General features: G+C 35.8%; 2 protein-coding genes across 9 annotated transcripts in view; one reads left to right on the forward strand and one right to left on the reverse strand.

The window, feature by feature from the left end:
• The window catches only part of Frl (formin-like protein), a 31873-nt gene extending 29078 nt beyond the window's left edge, over positions 1 to 2795 (forward strand). For 2 of the 4 annotated variants that reach the window (XM_043415792.1, XM_043415793.1), the window contains exon 16: positions 449 to 2795. In XM_043415792.1, the coding sequence (XP_043271727.1) occupies positions 449 to 661 (213 nt within the window). In that variant the 3' untranslated portion in view covers positions 662 to 2795. The remainder of the gene's footprint in view (positions 1 to 448) is intronic. The other 2 variants (XM_043415794.1, XM_043415795.1) reach the window with 2 other exon arrangements.
• A 1725-nt stretch (positions 2796 to 4520) lies between these two features.
• cta (Guanine nucleotide-binding protein subunit alpha cta) lies at positions 4521 to 10074 on the reverse strand. Of its 5 annotated transcripts, none has more exons than XM_043415800.1 (7): positions 9625 to 10074; positions 9203 to 9557; positions 8272 to 8537; positions 7605 to 7865; positions 7225 to 7275; positions 6879 to 7096; positions 4521 to 6451 (listed from the first exon to the last, which is right to left on the reverse strand). In XM_043415800.1, the coding sequence occupies exons 3-7, from the start codon at positions 8491 to 8493 to the stop codon at positions 6094 to 6096; spliced, it is 1110 nt and encodes a 369-aa protein (XP_043271735.1). In that variant the 5' UTR covers positions 8494 to 8537; positions 9203 to 9557; positions 9625 to 10074; the 3' UTR covers positions 4521 to 6093. The 5 variants fall into 5 exon arrangements, with proteins under 5 accessions (XP_043271735.1, XP_043271734.1, XP_043271732.1 ...); XM_043415799.1 differs by having other exon boundaries at positions 8874 to 9557; XM_043415797.1 differs by having other exon boundaries at positions 8653 to 9557.
• Between the last annotated feature and the right edge of the window lie 9760 nt (positions 10075 to 19834).

Consider the following 19834-nt stretch of genomic DNA (forward strand, 5'->3'; position numbering starts at 1 on the left):
TTGTGTCTTCGCACTTGATGTTGAAGAACATTATCACCAAATTTGATCAATTTCTTATCAATTCGACGAACGTAGCCACCCTCCTTAATCCCGTTAAAAAAAAAAAAAAAAAAAACAATTGTGGCATAGACAAAATTCGCGTTTATGATTTACAGATTTTGCTAACTTTTTCTCGATTAGTCTGATGCACTTTGGTTAACTGAACGGAGATTAATCGTCAAGTTTTTTATCTTAATTTTATTCTCATAGGTAATAAATTCATTTTATTCTATTATTATTATTATTATTATTATTACTATTATTAGTATATTTGATAGGCGATTTATTATCATTTCATTCATTTAATTGATCTTATGTTTTGTTTTTTTTTCTTTGCTTCTTCTCCGTTCTGTTTTTCTTCGGGGATTTTCTTTTCGATTCGAAATTGTACTTCAATGCCGACGTCAAGGATGCGGTGATAAATGAATTGAAGAACAAAACTCGTATGGTCCAGGAGAAGAAGCTGCTGCAACAGGACGAAGTTTACAATGGTGCCCTCGAGGATATATTGTTGGGTCTGCGATCGGAGCCTTATCGTCGTGCCGACGCTGTGAGGCGGAGTCAACGTCGGAGAATCGACAATCATCGATTATCGCGAACTGCCGAAGAGCTCGAACTATAAAAATGAACATTTATGAACAAAAACAACGACGAAATATCGTCTCACCTATCCAATCGCTAGAGAATGAAAAAGTCGCGGGAATTTTCAAAAAAAAAAACAACCCTGGCACGAGTTTCGAGGGTGCTCGTAAGTTCATTTCCACTTCACACATAAGTCACATGCCGTCGGTGCTAAGTGAACTGCGCAAAGATTATTATTATAAAGTTAGCCACCATTACGAAATGTTGATTCTCCGTTTTTCTGTTTCTCTACCAGTTTCTCGATTTTTCCATTTGTTTTTATGTTTATTTTTTCGTTGACAACATTCCGTAAAAAAATCGTAGAAAACTTTACTGATTACCAGTCGTTACTCGATTTTTTTTCTATTCAACCTTCGAGATAAAGTAAAAAAGGATGGGTGAACGACTTCAATACTGGAACAAAAAACTGCCGTACAAAAAATTTTTCTGACGCACACTTTTGCCTACATACATTCATATACATAAATATAAATATATTTATATCATACGATTAAGCATTGGAACAAAGAACGCGAGTGATATTTTTCTGTCCTTTGAAAGTTTAAACAAACACAAACAAAAGTTGCCATATTCATGAAAAAACAGAATGCTACATTCCTTCGAGAATCTCGTGATTTTTTTCATGTCAATTTATCCGGAACGAAAACCGTGCAATTATAACAGTAACTTGTTTCCGCGATGAATTGTATGAAAAATTCTTTTGATATACTTGTATTTTTTGTACGCTCCTTCGAATTCACCTTAACATGATAACGCATCAACGCACAAATTTAGCTATGTAGAAGCCAACGAATTTTTCACTTTTTATACGTCCTACGAAACAATAGTCAAGAATTTATAACCGAAATGAAACATTCTAAAACAACAAATACGCGAATAATCGATAGGCAAAAAAGCGAGAAATGACAAATACTTGTAAATATCATTGTAGTATATCTATATTCGAGAACAGTTGACAACTATAGAATAGCCTGTAATTATTATTATTATTATTATTATTATTATTATTATTATTATATTTACCGTTTATGATTAATTTGCCAATGTGATGTTTAGATAAAAAAGAAGAAATATCTATTATAGTGATACGAGAAAAGCAAATATATAACTTAGCGATATTATCCAAATTCGATGTAGAAAAAATAAAAAAATGAACATCATTCATCATTAAAATGATAAATCGCGAAATTACAATTAATGATTATAATAAAAGTGAGAAATAATAACTGATCAAAACAAACAGACCGAGAGGTAAAAGTTATACGAATTTCGTCGTCGACGGTGTATATATTTAAAACAAAAAATGTAAAAGATTCGTTACGATAATAGCCTGAGAAAAAGGAAAATCTTTCGCATTTTTGTATACTGAAAAAAAAAAACAAATAAACAGAGAAAAAAGATTGACATCGATCGGTGCCAATTGAGGGTATGGATCAGTCACTTAATCTCACTTGGAATTTTCGAAACTGAAATTCTTTGCCACAGTTTGACCGATAAAAAAAAGGCTCTGTCAGCCGACGTAGGGGCGATGGCAAAAATAGACTAACATTTTTATTATTTCGATAGGTATGGAAAAATTTCACTTTCAAAATTACAGCTATATCTCTCTCGCAGTCACGGATGCGATATACCGACTGATCCATGCTCTTAATGATCAACGATGCAAATGTACATTTGATACTTTATTATACTGTAATGTCTTTAATACACCAACATTGCTGTCGGAATTTGCAGGTATGGATTTTTTTTAAATATTTCTAATTCCATTTTTTGGAACCGATGCACCATTTTTTTTTATTTGTAATAGCTTTCAAGCATTCGTTCCGTTCCAAGATTTTGTTCACTGTTCGGAAAAAAAGGAATGGAAATGACGCTCATGAATCGTATTATTTTTCTATTTATTTTTTTTTTATTATTCAATCGTTTGATTCGACAATTCTACAATTATACCATAATTCGTGTAACATAATATTTTTATATACAAATATACAATATACAAAAAGGCACGGTATATCTACATATACTTCGGTTCGCATAGAGGATTAAAAAAAGAGTGCGATAAAAATATTTCTAAAAAATATATATATATAAAGATATACATATATAAATGTAAATGGTTATAGAAAAAGCCGCTGTTGAAAGTAGGCAAAAATTTATTTAAAAAACCCCTTCGTACCGTATGAAATTCATGATGCATCCGTATACCTTATCAATCGCGAAATTAAAAATTAAGCTTGCATAAAAACAAGTATGATTTTTCTCTACAGATGTGTTCCTCTTATCGCTGGTAATGCTCGCAACGTTCGAACACGGTCTATGTCGATAGGGTTCCGGTTGTTACGGGCGATAAATGGAACGCGCCTCACAAAGTTCTTTATTTTTCCTGCTTCACGTAAAATCGTTGTTTTCCCTAAGAGAATATCGATATTTTGAAAATCATGTTGCTATCCATTTATAGTAGGGCACTACGATTTTTTCAAAGATTTTTCATTTTTTTCATTTGTTCGCTCAAGTAATTCGAACGTATATTTTTTTCTACCGTATTTGAAATGTCACATGAAGGTTTGAAATATCAGATTAATAGAATTTCGGTTTCTAAAATTTATATTCGTTTTATCCGTGAGTATCTGTATTTATATTATTGCTGCCATAATTGCTTTGAAAAATGAAAATAGAAAATGAGCCTTCAATTTTTTTGATCGAGAGAACGCACCGCAGAATTTATTACATGCTCAATCTGATTATTGAAATATAATAATCGTCGTTCATTGTAATGTAAAAAAGTATTTATTTATTTATTATGAATCTTTGCTTTGCAGGGACAAGCCCGGCAGTATGATAATTCTGCGATGCGATGGTTAGCATTTTCAAAATGTAACACGCCCTATTAAAGCATCTTGAATTCTGCCATAATTTTTATTCTCAACAAAGAGGAAACAATTCCAATTAAGATTGAATCGTAAAAAATTGGATGACAGTATGATTTTTATTTTCTACGTTCGATCGTCGACACAGTCTTATTAATTAGCGTAATATATTCTCGCTTTCTCATTCACTAGTTATTGATACGTAACTGTCGTGCAGATCAGCTTAAAAATGTTCCAATTGTCATTATCCATTATAAAAAAAAAAGAATAAAAAAAAGATTTTCTCTCATCGCACACTCGTGGTAATGTGATATGATCGTACGAACGGACCTAATTCAATTTACATTTAGGAATGTTAATAAATTTCATCCATTTTTCCACGTGTTTCGGTGAGGGAGGGAAAACAGGGAAGAACAAAATACATTACGATTCCTAACGTTTATTACTCACGGGCCTCGAAATCATTGGATGGAAAAAAAGGAATTTTAAGGCGGGAAATCAAGAGTGATCACAATGATTTTTTCTGAAAAGTTGGACTGTGAGATCAGTTCCATGCATCTATTTACTTTTTCAATTTCGCGTATAAAACAAAAAGTGTGAACCGAAGTCAAAGGTGAATAAATTTAAAGTGAAAGTTAATACATGCAAAACAATTTTTCTCCTCCCACACTGGATGAGTTTACATAAGGAAAAGACAAAACGAATTAAGGTGATCTATCACTTGTGCGAGTGCGAGAGATGGCTGCAAAATGGGTGCACAGTTTACTCGGACATGCTTAATTTTTTGAGAAAAATAAAAGTTACACCTTGTTCTTTGATAAAATGAGAATGGCGCGTAACTCATATTTTCTTTTAAATATCAAGTTACTCGGAATAAAACAGGCAACAGGTTTTCTACCGACTGAACAAGTGATAGATCACCTTAAGGGTAGATTAATACTGATTTTCTTTAGAGGATAAAACGAAAAAAGATGAAATCAATAATTTTAATGTAAACGGGAAAAAAATAATAATCGTTTACAAACACGTGGGCTGGCACATTTTTATAAGACGTTGATTTTTTGTTGTTGTATTTTTCTCCCGTTTTGCATAGTTTTTATCTTATTCTACCACGTATCATTCATCGTGGCAAAACAATTATTGAACTTAATTTTGTTTTGCCCACAGCTGCTCTTGAACACAAAACGGTTACAAGTTTCATTTGGCTCTTATGGCATGGAGCTAGTATTTGGTTTAATCTGTTATTTTTTTGCTTCTCTTCATCTCTTGCGGTCTCTCTCTCTCTCTGTCTCTCTTTCTCTCTACATTCACGTATCGTTACGAGTATAAATATTTATTGGCTCCGGTTTTGTTTACGAGGACGAATATGCTGGAAACTTGCGCAACCATTCCGTAATAATACTATTTCTTTCACCAACATCAATCAATTTTTCAGCCGAGTAAACCAAAACTCTCGTGTATAACTTTATAGAAAGTGAACTTTGGCTCGATCGGAAAATGCTAAACCTCCCATAAACAGCACCGGATTACATGTATTTTTCGTATACGTTAAGATTTGAAGAATGCAAATTGAATTGAATTGACAAAAAAACGTTAGAAATTTCTTGTCCAGTGATTTTCCTCTTTTTCAGCTGGATAATTAGCATCGCAACGACGAATCAACTGATCAAGATAAGTATTATTCACAGTTCTGATGGAGCTTAAATTATTTCCAGCGAAGAACAAAATGCGGTAAATAATTATTATAAATCAAAAAAATAAATTAAATCTCATTCATCAACATATAGAAGTAAAATCTCGGCATTATTAGATTTCCTCATAACTTTTTTCACTTTTCACACACGATAATTCGTAAATAATAATAATAATAATAATAATAGTAATAATATTGTAATGAAAACAAGCTTTTGGACGAACCAATCTGTACAAATATGAAAATTTCAACGCTGGCGTTTTTAGATAGCGCGCATACTTTTTTCCGTAGACTTTATTATGTATATGTGTATGTATATATATATAATATATATATTTTATATAAATATATAAATTCATCATCGCAGAGATTATGGACAACGCATAAATATAAATCCTTACATTTATACATATATACATACATGTATATACCGAGGCATATATGTATGTATATATGTATATATTTATATCTTGAAATATTTAAGTATTGGATACGAGTCGCTATTTACACAATATATTATTATTATTATTGTTTGCGTTTGTATAAATTGCAAAATCCTCAACTTTATCAATATTTTTATCAAAAAGTATCGGGTAAGAACGAGAACGAAGAAAAATAATAGAAAATTCTTGGCTACTTCACATGCGTTTGAAAGTGAAATATTTTACCCTTTAAATACACGCATCCAGTTAAATTATTTCATTCTTCTTTCTTACCTGCCAAGGTTCCTTATTTTAAGAATTTTTTGTTTTCTAAATATCGTCCATAGAAAAGTGTAAATTCTACCGCTACAAAATCGTTTTTTTCACTCCTCGTTCCTCGCTTCGTCCGTCATTTTTGAAGAATTTTTGTTTACTGAAGCATTAACGACTCCAAATTTCGGTGCAATATTGTGTCTTTCACCGCGTTAAAAACGACCTTGATATTTTCAGTGTCTACCGCTGTCGTGAAGTGATGAAACAAGGGCTTTCTCGGATCTCTCTTTACCGATACAAACATATCGAGTATGAAACTTTGCACGTCCTTCATGGAATGTGAATCACCGGTGAATTGCGGAAAATACCAACTGACGTTTGTGTCAGGTGACGATACCTTTCTCTCGAGCAAATCCGTCTTGTTGAGAAAAAGTATTATTGATACACCTCCGAATATCATGTTGTTCACTATCGTGTCGAATATGTTTCTTGACTCCTCAAGTCTGTTGGTTCTCCTGAGCAAACGAACACAATCAATCACACATCAATATTTTTCACCGTTTTCGGAATATTCAAACTGAATCTCCCTTCAATGGGACTGAGAATGGCCCCAGTTTTTCTCTAGTGAAACATTTTTTTGATAATGACATTGGACATTTTTTTCAATGAAAACTTTTATCGTATACAGCGAACATTTTAGGTTGAAGAAAATAATGGCGGAATTCTGGACCATGTTGTAGAGTTAACGTTAATGAAAATTGATTGTGGAGATCTAATGAAAATTACGTTTTCTCTAATTTACTGGAGTGACGAAATTTCCAAAATTCAATTACAAAATATTCAATAGTGTTTTCATTCCTTGCTGAACTAAATTTCAAAAATTCGAATATGAGGAAAAATTATTTACACTATATAAAAGTTGTGCTTTATACATTTTCTCACCTGTCTTCAAGCAAAACTTGATCGAATTCGGAAGACGAAACAAGAAATAATATTGACGTGACGCAATCAAAACACTGATACCATTTCTGCCGTTGCGAGCGTTGTCCACCAACGTCCACAAACAAAAATGGTATATTGTTTATTGGTATTACGAATTCTGATATTCCTTTTGTTGCTTTTCTACAGTGCAAGATATCTTGATGCGTTGGTATATATTCCTAAATCATAAAAAAAAGAAAAACCTTATAACATGGACTGATAATAAAAGCAAGAAATCTCCATTCAATTTTTCTTCAGTGCTTTCGAACTGAATCAAATGAATGGAGCTCTCGAAAAATGTACTTACGACTCTTGCAATCCTGTCGAGACTGTCCAAAAAGTATTGCACCGAGTCACTCTACAACAGAACAGAAAATTTCACATTTCTAGCATAAAATTCTGAAGCAAAGATAAAAAATAAGCAAGAAGACAGTGGAAACTACCTCACGATATTTTTCATTGCGCCATATTAATGTTTTGTGTTTCACAGAGGACAAGAAGAAAGAATTTATGTTCGATCACGAAAAATTATTTCGAACAAATCCCATTACAGTTCACTCAAGATTTTCTGCTTTAACTCATTCAATTCAAACAAGAATCTGTACTTTTGTCAATCTCATACGTTGTCTGACATCTTTTTTTTTCAATTCAACAATTTTAACTGAGTGCATTTAAAAAATACATTACCAATTGAAATTCTCTTCGCCTGTCGAAAGCTTTTCTTATTGACGCATCCCTCCACAAGCTCTGAAGAGACGGTACATAATGCAAAAACAGTCTGGCATCCAAAATCATAGTATTTTCGAATTTCAATAATTGATAACCGATATCATAATTCTTAGGATTCTCCCAAGGTATGTTAAGCTTGTCTCTTGCATCCACCAACACTTTCATGCCTTTTATTATATTCTGGTAAATCACATGTTGATATTCCTTTATTAAGTCAGGCTGAAATACAGAAAAAAATTGTGAGAAATAGAAGTTTAAAAATGAGACCTGCAAAATGATCATTGAAATTTTCCATATATTACAGTTTGATAATCGCAAACATCGATAAGCATTTCCAAAATTTCATATCGTTGGAATTCATTCATTACACTTACAATATTATTACAAATAGGAAAAACAAAACTTCACAAAAATTCTCATTCCTATATCACTTTTCCTAACAATAATTAAGTAATTTTTGAACGAAAATAATTTATTGAAAATAAAATGATTGTAAAATGTGTCGTGTGGACTAAAAAAAAATGAGAATAAAAAATTCATGTGAGAAGCTTAAAAAAATGACGATGTAAATAAGACGAATATTTCAAAAACAAAACAAAACGATGGTTCCATTTTTCTTACGAACCTCGAATTTGATACCGTGAATAATTCGCATCTGTTTAAGAAAAGTGGATTTTCCACTTTCGCCAGCACCGAGTAGCAACAGTTTGACCTGTCGTCGAAACGCTTGTCTATCTTTTTCGAGCATTCTGTCGATTTCCTGGCTCTTGTAACGTTGCTCGATCTCTTCAGGGCTGAATTTAAATCTTAGGCAACAAGTGCACGACCACGTTAAGGAACCCGCCATCTTGGTTATTTTACACCCCTTTCTCCGCCTGTTTCAATTTTCAACTAAACCAGAAGAAAAAACAGTTTATGATTGTTAATTTTTTTCAAGTCTTTTTCTTAGAGGATGATACGGCCCCCGTGTGCTGTGGAACAGTAGCAAAGTTTTTTCTTTCCTAACCTCAAATCAATCGCGATGTTTTGTGGACCGGAAGTGTCGGATGATAAATGGATATTCAGTGATTTTGTTTTTCTCACAAAAATGTTGAAAACCAACGGGGGCGGGGGGGTGGGGGGGGAGGAGGAAATCATACAAAAACTAGAGATGAAAGAGCGGCGGGCGTCAGTGAGCCGCGAAAAACGGCGGGGAGGCGTAGACCGACCATCGCATATTTGTCTCACCTGGGCGTGAAAACTCGCCCGGAATCGTTTGTATTACTCGTATATGTCTATATTAACGACACGAAACACTGTATATACACGTACATAATAATTATTATTCCCAAGTAACGTCCATATAAGGGTAAATGTGTATGTATGTCTATCTGTATATACGAATATTTTGTATATACATATACATCTGTACTTGGTTATTCGCGAACAATTGATAAGTCACCGCAGTATGAAACATTCGAGCGCACGCAATCCGTGTCAAAGATGTGTAGGTGTTTAGTCACTTTCACGATAATAAAAGGGGAAAAAAAAAACAAGACGAAAACTATTCATCTCACTATCATTTTATATCGGCAATTATTCTTGATTTTTGCTCTTCCTGTGCCTGACCGTTTCAATACACGATTTTTCATTTACATTCCACTATTTTTCACGCTTCTTTCTATCTCAGACGACGAAATGTCTCACGAGTCATGGAGACGGTCAACTCGCGAATTGCTCATGATTAAATAATCGCGAGTACGCCACTCTCGGGATAATAATTAAATGAACGGCGCGGCGTCGTTGGTCGGTCACAGTCCCGCATCATCGTCATGCCGTGTCCGACGTCGTCGGCTCGGCCGTCGTCGAGCGATTGAGTGACGCGCCGGACTTGCCCCTTTCACCGTCTCGCTGCTCCCCGCCCCGCCCCCGCTAGACCCACGAAAATTCGCAATTATTTCAACTTTTTGTTTCGTCTATCAATATCGTCGTTCCTTACCGATTTCCTTTCATACTGTTATTTATTATTATTATGACAACTTCTCGTCCTTCATTTTCACTAAAGTCTCCATGTCCTTTTTTGACAGTTGACGTTTCAACCTCGTTTTCTTCAGCTCATAAAAAATTGAATTTTCTGAAGCAAAATACAAACGGTACACGAGTGTCACTCACATCTTGCACTGCACCTCACAGAATTTTCACTCTTTTCCGAACGTAACCTAACTTTTTATATTTCCGCAATTCTATCTGAAATTTTCGGTCTGCACTCCTCTTTTTGTTTCGTTAATATGTGTTTATTCAGATTAAAGAATCTATCAAACTGATTGTGTTAAATTTAAATATACATTTCCTGGTTTTCTCATGGTTTATTATATGGTTGTTTCTCTACTGACTGTCTACATCCCACCAGAGCCAACACAGAGGCACAGAGCGCACTCTACGCCGCCGCACCGTTGTAGGGGAATTTTCTTGTCACGTACACACTCGCTCGCTCCTTGCTAGAATAACCTCAATATGCGAATAGTTGTCATTTTTGTATCCAGATGGAGAAACATAAATTGAGGTAAACGATTTTATATACAGATATAGAACGTCGCAGTTTCTAAATAAATACTAAAATAAAATTTTTAAGTCCAACTCAATGGAAACGGTCCTAATATCGGCATGGGTATTTCAAATATCTACATTTGAGAAACAAACAAGAATCGTTCCCAGGAAACTTGCATTTCAGTCAATTATACACATAAAAAAAAATGTACTAAAAAATGTTTCCTCTGTCGATTTAGAGAAAAACACAGAAAAAAGAAGTCTCATAGGTAAAACATAATGTTGCGATTCCTTTTTTACCGACGACTGGTTATAAATTCATAGAATTTTTATGAATCGTGGGTAAGGTAAATTTTTCAAAAGAACACGCTGTCGGTAAGAATGATACCAATTTGTACGAAGAGTAAAGCGGCGAGGAAACACGAAGGAATCTTGCAATAATTCGTTTTGGGTACGGTCACACGGACCGTTGGTGAGACGGTCAAGTGAATATACCGTGGATAAAAAAAAATAAAAATAAAACAATATATGATATAGTAGCGTTGAAGGGTGATCAATTTCTTGTTCGGTCGCTAAAAATCCTGTTATACATGGTTTATTCCGAGTAGTTTAAATTTAAAAGATAATATGAGTTACACGCTATTCTCATATTTTATCAGAGAACAAGGTGAATCTTTTATTTTTCTCGAAAAATCGAGGATGTTCGAGTAAACCGTATAACCGATGCACTTTTTAGCTATCTTTTTCGGACTAGACGCAATAACGCGGAAGAGCTCGTCACTCGTCACGAAATACACAAAAACTGTATCAACGAAAAGTACTCGCTAGACACTAATTGAATGGGTCATTTCAGTATAAATGTGAATCGTGAGTGCTTGTAACTCGTAACAGGGAAAAAAAGGATGTAATGGGACAGCCTTACTGCCGGCACGATTTCTAGTTCCATAGAAATCTGTCAGAGGGCTACGGACGGAGCGCTCTCGCGTCAGCGGAGCACTATCCGTAAGCCAATAAGGCTCCCAACCTTTCCTTTCGCCTCGTACCTCGTCCATGTTCCTACCAAAATTGTACAAAAACTAATAAATAATGGAGCCGCTTATCATTTCTCGATATACGGGGAAAGATTATTTAGAAGGCATTACACTCGATCGCTTTACGATAATACAATAATGAGCATTGGATGAAATTAACCACCTCCCGAATATCGACACGTTTAAATTTGTTAAAGTTTTAGCCACATGTAGCATTGAGATTTATAAAAACTGTGAATTGCCACCAAATATATGACACGCCGAGCTTCTATAATCGAGACTAATCAAATGAATATGCATTTTTCAAATCACTTGTTGACCGCTAACGAATTGTAGCGCTTAGTACGACTGACACCTGAGTGATCAGCCGAACACTAACTTGCTACAGCAAAATTTAATGAACGTACAATCACATTAAGGAAAATGAAATTTTGGCCTTAATCAGATTGATTCTATTACCTGTCGCAGTTGTCGTTCTCATTTTCCGAGGCTCCTATAATTTCATTTCATTCCCTATTTTTTCCTCAAATATCGACATTCCTCTAATTGATGCACCTCGCCATGTGTGATTCGTCCATATATATATATGTATACATGTATATAGATGGAAAATTTTCCGACCAGATGTAATAGGACGAGGTCGAACTTCTATATCTGTGAATGCAATGGAGATCGACACGTGTCTATTGTGAATATACGTACGCAAAGATATATAGGGTAATATGGGGCAAAATGGACACTCAAGGATTTAAGCAAGTTTCATTGATGAGCATATGGTCTTTCAACTATTATTGAGTCCCAAAATTGATGCCCAGTCCTTGTTTCCCAAGTTTCGTAAAAAAAAAATAATTAGAGGCATAAAAATCGAAAAACCGGAATTTTTCGAAGTACAGCTGTTCCAAGCGACTGTTCCCGAATGGAATGTCAACTCGGTAAAAAGAAATGAGACTACTCAGGCTCCATTCCTTGGATGCAAATGAAAAAAATGAGTCACATATCTTATATCCCATTTCTGTCATGTTTTTGAGGAATGCAAAAAATCAACTTTGGGTCCATCGTGTTGGGGTATATTTGGTATTCACACTATATCGGAGTCCCATCATTTATTCGTGGTCCTAGTTTCCGAAATTTCGTCAAAAAAATTTCCGGGGCAAAACGGACACAGCCTCCAAGAGGCATAAAAATCGAAATATCGAAATTTTTCGAAATGCAGCAGTTTAGCAGACAGAAAAAAAGCTCACCAAGACAGCCAAGTCCTCGTCTTTTGAAAACGTTTCTTGCATTTTTTGCGAAGGGTTATATTCGTCGTCCTCCGAAGATTGGATTTACTGTGTAACTTGCAAAAAATGGGCACACACCTTGTGAACAATTGTTGAAGACGAAGATGTCAGCTATGAGTGCGATTTTTGTAAAAAATGAATAAAAAACCTTTTTTCCTTATTCGTACTTTGATTACTATTGTGGTTTTTAAAAATAAGTCAAAAAAGCGAATAGATAGTGAGAAAGTAGTTTGGGATCTATTTTGCTCTGAAACTTGAATCTTTTGGGGATGTCACCGTGGAATTCAACAATTTACCATGATGTATGGCCAGGATATGATTTGGAACCGAAAAAAAAAATTTATGCATTTTATGAAATTTCAGTTTCGGGTAAGTCCGTTTTGCCCCGGAATTCAACTTTATGAGGCAAAATGGACACGTTTTGCCCCATGTGTCCATTTTGCCCCATATTACCCTACATGTATACAATAATGAATTTCCGGTCTCTCCCCTTCTCTCTCTCTTTCTCTTTCTATCTCCGATCATCAAATTGCCACTCCCATCCTCACCATTTATCGAATCGACGTGAGGTCTTTGAACCGGAGGGGACAAGCCCTCGAAAAAAGGCTCGTCGGTATCTCGAAATTCTGTTCGATGAAAACATTTCATATGCATAAGTACCCACCGATCGACGTCTTCGGAGATTCCGAAAAGTCAGAAAATTCGTAGAGCAATTATGCTCTTTTCACTCGCATAAAGATTTTTCCTCTTCTTCTATTGTCCATTTTTCAAACGTTCGAGCTCAACTGTTTTTTCATGCAATCATAAAATTTTGTAACATTATTTTGAGCACGTTGCATCAATTCTTCGTAAGCGTTTGAGTCAAATTTACGAGCTGAAAATTTACCGAATCCTCCACATTAAGCAGGCGATTGAATCACAACGTTTTTTAGTCAGGTACCAGGCATTGAAAAATTCGAATCCTTTTTCAAAAAAATGTATTTTTTCGTTTTTATCTTTTTTCCATCATATGTCAATTGCAAGTGTCATGACATTTCGATGATAAAATCTATCTGATAGAAACGATGTCTGTTTATTTGTCCTCCAAGTTTTCGAACTGATTATCGAAAATATTGTTTTTTTTCGCTTGTATTTTGGACGAGATGCTGTTGTACTCTCGTAAAGCGCTCACATAGTGGTATTTTTAGCACGAAAACTCGGCATCGTGTGCAGCAAACTTCATTCCATCAGTGTCGTCCGTTTAGTCTTGAGGAATATCTGGTTCGGTGTGTATGAAAAGAGAAAAGCGATGAAGAAGAGTCGAGGACAAGACCCTCGGAGTTTTCCAGTAGTCTCGAGAGACGCTTTCGTCAGTTTCGTCTCGTGCAACCTCTCCAACCCCTTTTACTAACTACCTTCCACAACGACTTCGTCTCGAGGCTTGAGTCTCGTGGTTCTCGCGGTTGGCTCGATTGTCACAGGAAAAGCCCTGAAGACAGAAGTTATGAAATCGTTGGCATTGGGTCTGAAGAGCCAGAAAACCTAATTATTATTCATTTTGATGAATTTTCATAAAACCACATTAGGATTGAAGTAATAATTGCATATTTTGTTCATTTATTTATCAATTTATAGAAAAGAAACATTTTTATTTTCGTTGTTTCGATTAATTTGGCCAATTTGACTAAAAACGAACCGTGGAGGTAGAGAAATTAGAATAAAATGGTTGCTTCTCGTTGATTATCGTCGATGAAAAAAGAATCGATGATCATCGACCGTTCATTTTGCAGAGCCGTTTTGAAGCGAGTGAAAAATAGCGGCCAACGAGTGTGAGTTTCAAGCTGCAGGTCGCTCGAAAGTCACGGCTAAATTACTCGTGTTTGTGGCAGGAATGAAGGGGAGGAATGCACGGAACAAAGGAATCGCATCCCTTGATGCAAGAGCGAGTCTAGCCTCACACCTTGGAGAATACTACCAAACACCCTGCCATCCGACTATTATTATCGCTCCCTCCGTCTCTGCCGCATCGAGCTCCTACAAACTCGCTTAAATAGAGGTTTGGTTAGACCGAAGAGGATAGTTAAGATATTGAGCCTTGTCTGCGAGTAAGACGGAGACGAGGGAGAAGGAAACGACCGCTCGTGAAGAGGTCCATGCCCGGGAATCTTTGTAACCCCTGTTCCTGACATCCCTTCTTTGATTCGAACCATCCCTTGCAATAATTCATATATTTATAGGGGAATGTGGGGCAAAGTGGCGATTTACATATGTATTGTCAATTGTCAACTACTGTTGTGTTAAAAAATTCATTTTTCACACTTATTTTCCATATCCTGTCAAAAAAAAAAAAATAATGGGGCAAAGTTGACTTCACCTCGAAAAATAATAAATGCTCTACTGACGCTTCTGACTAATTTTCTCGAATTTACGATGAAATTTAATGAAATTTGAATTTAAAAAAAAAGAGAATGGAGCAAGGTGGACTTTTCTTTTTGAAAAAAAATTGTTGTGTCCACTTTGGTCCATTTTTTTTTTCATAGAATTCAGATTTTATTCAATTTCATCGTAAATTCGAGAAAATTAGTCGAAATCATCAATAGAGTAGATTTTTAATGTTGTTCACTTTGCCCCATTTTTTAATTTATTTTAAATTTCGTGAAAAATTCTCTGTTAGAACGCCGTCTCAGCTCACATTATCGTTGTAATATTTTAACACGCTAGTGCGTATACGAAAACAAAGCTTATTCCGAAAACTGTTAAGGTATTCCTTTCGCAGAACCGTAGTTTTTGGTGTCGTAAACTAGGGTACTCGAAATTTGGACTGATTCCTAACCTCTGAGAAGTCGCTGTTATATAGGAAAAGCTTCTGCTTCTGCCATTTTTCCAACTTCTATCGTTAATATATTTTTTCAACATTCGATGACCCTTTATTTTTATCATCGCTATGGATTCCTTACATTGTTTTTCTATCCGTGAGACAGTTTGTATCAGGAATTTAGAGATATTAAGAGTATGAATTATTGAATAGAAATGTGGTGATGATGGAATCTCCGTAAGCTCCCGTATAAATTTTATAATTTTTGAAATTTTAATTCTTCCTTAAATGTTCGATAACCTGACCTGAAATTTCGCCAATCTGTTCGCATACACTTGTACTTTACTGTAAATTAAAATCAATTTTTTGTAGAGAGTTCGGGTTCGTGAAAGGAATACCTTAAGGGTTACATTCGAATTTTTACCATCATGTTAGATCGAATTGGCTGGTGAAAAGAAAAAAGCTGCAAAGGCCACTAAATTTTATTTATCAGATGTTTCCCGTATTTTTTGCGAGGTACTCTATTTGAAATCGATTTAAAACTGGATCCACTGCGCGTCATGTCAAAAGTAAAAAATAAATGGGTGTCACGTCAAAATAACTCGGAGATAAAATAACCAGACAAAAAATAACATTCGTCAAAATAACATGAAGACAAAGTAATGTACGATAAAAATAACACAAATAATGAAAAAACTAACGTTCAAAAAAACAAGTTCAGAGCACACCCATTGAAAGTATCGCAGATAACGATGTCGCACACACATCGAAAGATGTTCCGGACACACACGCGTGATGTGTGTGCGAAATCGTTAGATGGGTTTGGAATACTTTCGATGTGTCTACGGTTATCATTAGGTTATTTTGTCGTATATTATTTTGTCATATGTTATTCTGTTTTTGTGGTATCTCGTCGTGTGTTATTTAGTCTTCATGTTATTTGAACGCATGTTAGTTTGTCTGGTTATTTTGTCGCAGTGTTATTTTGACATGTAATCCAAAACAGGCTTTCACCTGGTGCACAGTTATCGATAATGATGATGATGTTGGTTATCATTGCGATTAGTATAAAATTCATATGAGTGAAACAAACATTTTAGTTACTTAAACCTTAAAGATTAAAATTCACAAAATCAATTAAAATAAAGAGAAATACTCAAATATTTTATTTCTTAGTGTTTATGTTTTTCCGTTAGTTATCTCCAATTTGTTGTTCAATGATACATTAATACTAAGAAAATCGTTAAAGAAAACATATCCTGAGTTTGAAAAAAATTTTGAAAAATTATTTTATCTTCAATTTTTGAAAAGTCCACTTTGCCCCGAGCGGCCACTTTGCCCCATCTTCCTCCGCATACAAAAATCCGCTTTTTCTATCCAGGTCCCTCAATCTGATGCACTTTTCTTGCGCCCAATCCAGAACCATTGACCGAACGAATCTTATACAAAAATAAGAGATAAAATTTCAAACAAAAATCTCGTCTACTTTCTCGATATAAAAATAAAAATCAAACAGTTATAGCTTGGTTTTCACGAGAAAAAGTGATTAAAATTATTGGAAGAAATAGTGGAGTCCAGTGGCACCGTCCTTGCTGATTAACTCAAGAATTTCGTCAATTTTTCGTCAACGTCCACCGTAACCCACCGTGACAATTGCTCTCAAGATTAAAAAGAGTATCATTACGACTAAGCAATCCTCGATTAAGATATTAATGGAATTATCCATTATTTCGTGGTTTCCGAGTATTGGAATATCGTAAGTTAGTGCGTACGGGGTTGCGGGATGAGCTAAGAGGGATAGACGTCAAGTCAAAATAGACGGTAGTACACTCGTCCCCTGACGTCTCGTTAAAGTCCAACAAGGTGCACGCGCTCAAATTAATTGTCACCTAGCTCGCTCGCGCGGGCGTGTGTGTGTGTGTATGTGTATGTGGGACAGAGACCGTGGAATCGTCAGATATAGAGACGAATGTTTGCTCGTTTCCTTTGATTACCGCTGTTTCAAGAAGATCCAGTGGGAATTACTGATAGGAACGGGGCTGAGAAGGAGAGATTGGTATTTCGGTCTCACTCGTGCATAATTATTTCAGTAAATTGGAATTTTTGTATAAAACGTGTCGTGAGAAACAATGACGTTTGATGAATCGAGACTTCGACGTTTATCGTGGATCTACTCAAAATCAGAGATGTTGATGCGACTCGATACTTTTGAATCTCGTTACGAGGCTATCGAGAATCTTCAACCATGACTCGCTGAAGAAAAACAGCGATGCAGCCATCTCGAATAATAAGCTCGAACAAATACTGAGCCAAATGATTTTGAACCATGACGTTTCCGTACAATACCTTAAACAAAAACGATGATTTTTGAACGAAATAAATTCTGATCCAGACAAATCTGTATATACAGATGACCTCGGACGATAACATCGATTCAAGTATATAAATATGTGTACATGCAGGATCTTGAATCAAAACGCCGATCGAAGCATTCCAGAACCATGTCCTTGAACGGAAACGTCGATGCAGTGACAGACATGAAGAAAATTTTTGATACGCGACACAAATGTATGGGGTATCAAGAAAAAATGTTGACACTTCTCATACGAATGTATGAATTTACATAATTTTTCAACATCACTTGAATTTACCAACTTTTGTTCACTCGCCTGAAGAGTTGTTCGTTCGACGACTTCATTTGTCATCGACAGAGAATCAGCTGCCCCCAAAATGGTGAACAGAAGAGATTAAGATGTTTTCTTTCTTCCGTTTATTTCCAATTTTGCTCTGGCGAAAAGTAAAAAATGGATTCTGTTCGAACTGCTCGTTCTATTTTTCAATCCCCACCTACTCCACTCCGTCTTCTTATATATCTGACAAGTTGATCCGCTTTCGGGGTCGACTTTCCAGTGGAGAAAAATCAACGATTTTTACCCTCCTCCATTCCACCGAGCCCTGTGCTCACTGCTTCCAGACCTGTGTGCGAAGACGTTCCTCTTACTCCACATAGCATCTATCTGCCCATCTATCCATAATACCTATATGTACTATCCCTATGGAGCATTCCGTTCAAAATGGTTCGTGAGATCAAAAAAATCTTGGGAATGTTGACTCCGACTGGCAACCAACGTTCGAAACTTTCTCAACGACCATACCAACCAACGTTGAAAACGTTCGGTTTACGGGAGTCTTTATTTTCTTAATAAATAAATGCAATTTGATAAGTTCCAATGGAACATAGTATAATGGCAGCCAGGGTTCAAAGTAAGATTTCTGCAACTTTTTCTAACAATAAGAAAAATATTTTAAACCTTAATAGCAAACAGAAAAATGCCTGAGAACGTTCGGTTTACAATTTATTTAATTTGTTTGATAAATCAATTTGATTAACAAACGTTGAGTCCCGTAGAACATCGAAAATAGTGTTCCAATGACCTCTGGTGGTGAAATGGGCTTGTTGACACACGTAAACCCGAAATGGGAAGTCCTATAGGTGCGTGTATCGCCGTCTCAAGACAGTTTCGAAGATGTACTCGGAGCTCTTTCTTCTTTGGGGTTGGAGCAAGGGGCTGCAAAGGGGTTTGGGGGTACACGCGACGTGTCTACGAAATTGATTGCTCTCGAAGGCGGCTGGAGAGGCGTCCAGCTTGCTCGAACCTCTGAAATAGACTCGGTACAATGAAACCCGTCAATACCGAGTTTGACCAAATATATTTGTACTCGAGCTTTTGACGTTTGTAGCCTATTTTTATTCCACCTCGGAGCAGATTCGGATCAGTTTGGATGAGCAGAATTTTCATCGTTGTAACATATTACCTTTGTCGCAAGTGGTGAACGTTTTATGTAAAATTTTCATAATAATCAAATAAGAACGAAAAACATGTTAAAAAGGGGAGTGTTGAAAGAAAATTGTTCTATTTATTCCACCGAAGAGGAAGAGGGTTGATGAAAAATTTTCATCGCGTCTAAGTCGAGGACTCTTTCTTTCTCCATCAGGCACTTGGATTTTGAGGGAGGGACAACTCGAGGACAAAAAAGCCATTTGAAAAGGTTGAAATGTTCGGCAAGCTCGCTTTAAAACTCCAATGAATCTAAATTAAATTCTTCATCAAGCTGAGAGCAGGGAGGAAGAGGCAGGAGAGAACGAGAGGGAAAGCGGAAGAGGAATAGTGAGAGGGGAAGAGGGAACAGAAAGGGAAAGGCATGCGGGAAAAGGGAGGAACGGAGAGGGATGTGGTACGGTTAATCGAATAGAAAGAAAATTTCGAGTGCTGAATACACATACTCTGGGGGACGAAGGCTCTTTTCCGCAGGCCGATAGAAACTTTTTCCAACGTTTTTTTGTTCCTCCTCCCTCTCTGTCTCTTCAATCCACACACACACCCCTTTTGATCCGAGCATATATATATATTATGCCACTTTGGGTTGCTTTTATTACTCGAGTTTTTTCTTCACCCCCGCCCGACTTCGTTTCAAATTCATTTTTCGCTCAACAACCGTCGTAGGCGAATGAAGAATAAGATAAATAATGAAAATAAGGCGCGGATAAGATCTAAA

Source organism: Venturia canescens, chromosome 4 (genome assembly GCF_019457755.1).
Source record: "Venturia canescens isolate UGA chromosome 4, ASM1945775v1, whole genome shotgun sequence".
Classification (NCBI taxonomy): domain Eukaryota; kingdom Metazoa; phylum Arthropoda; class Insecta; order Hymenoptera; family Ichneumonidae; genus Venturia; species Venturia canescens.

Bases quoted from the DNA above. Each gene is read 5' to 3' on its own strand.
- cta (XM_043415798.1), bottom strand. From the start codon at position 8,493: ATGGCGGGTTCCTTAACGTGGTCGTGCACTTGTTGCCTAAGATTTAAA. The intron at 7,866-8,271 runs GTTCGTAAGAAA...TCTGTATTTCAG, and splicing joins TTCACGGTATCAAATTCGAG to CCTGACTTAATAAAGGAATA. The intron at 7,097-7,224 runs GTAAGTACATTT...TTTATGATTTAG, and splicing joins TCGACAGGATTGCAAGAGTC to GAATATATACCAACGCATCA.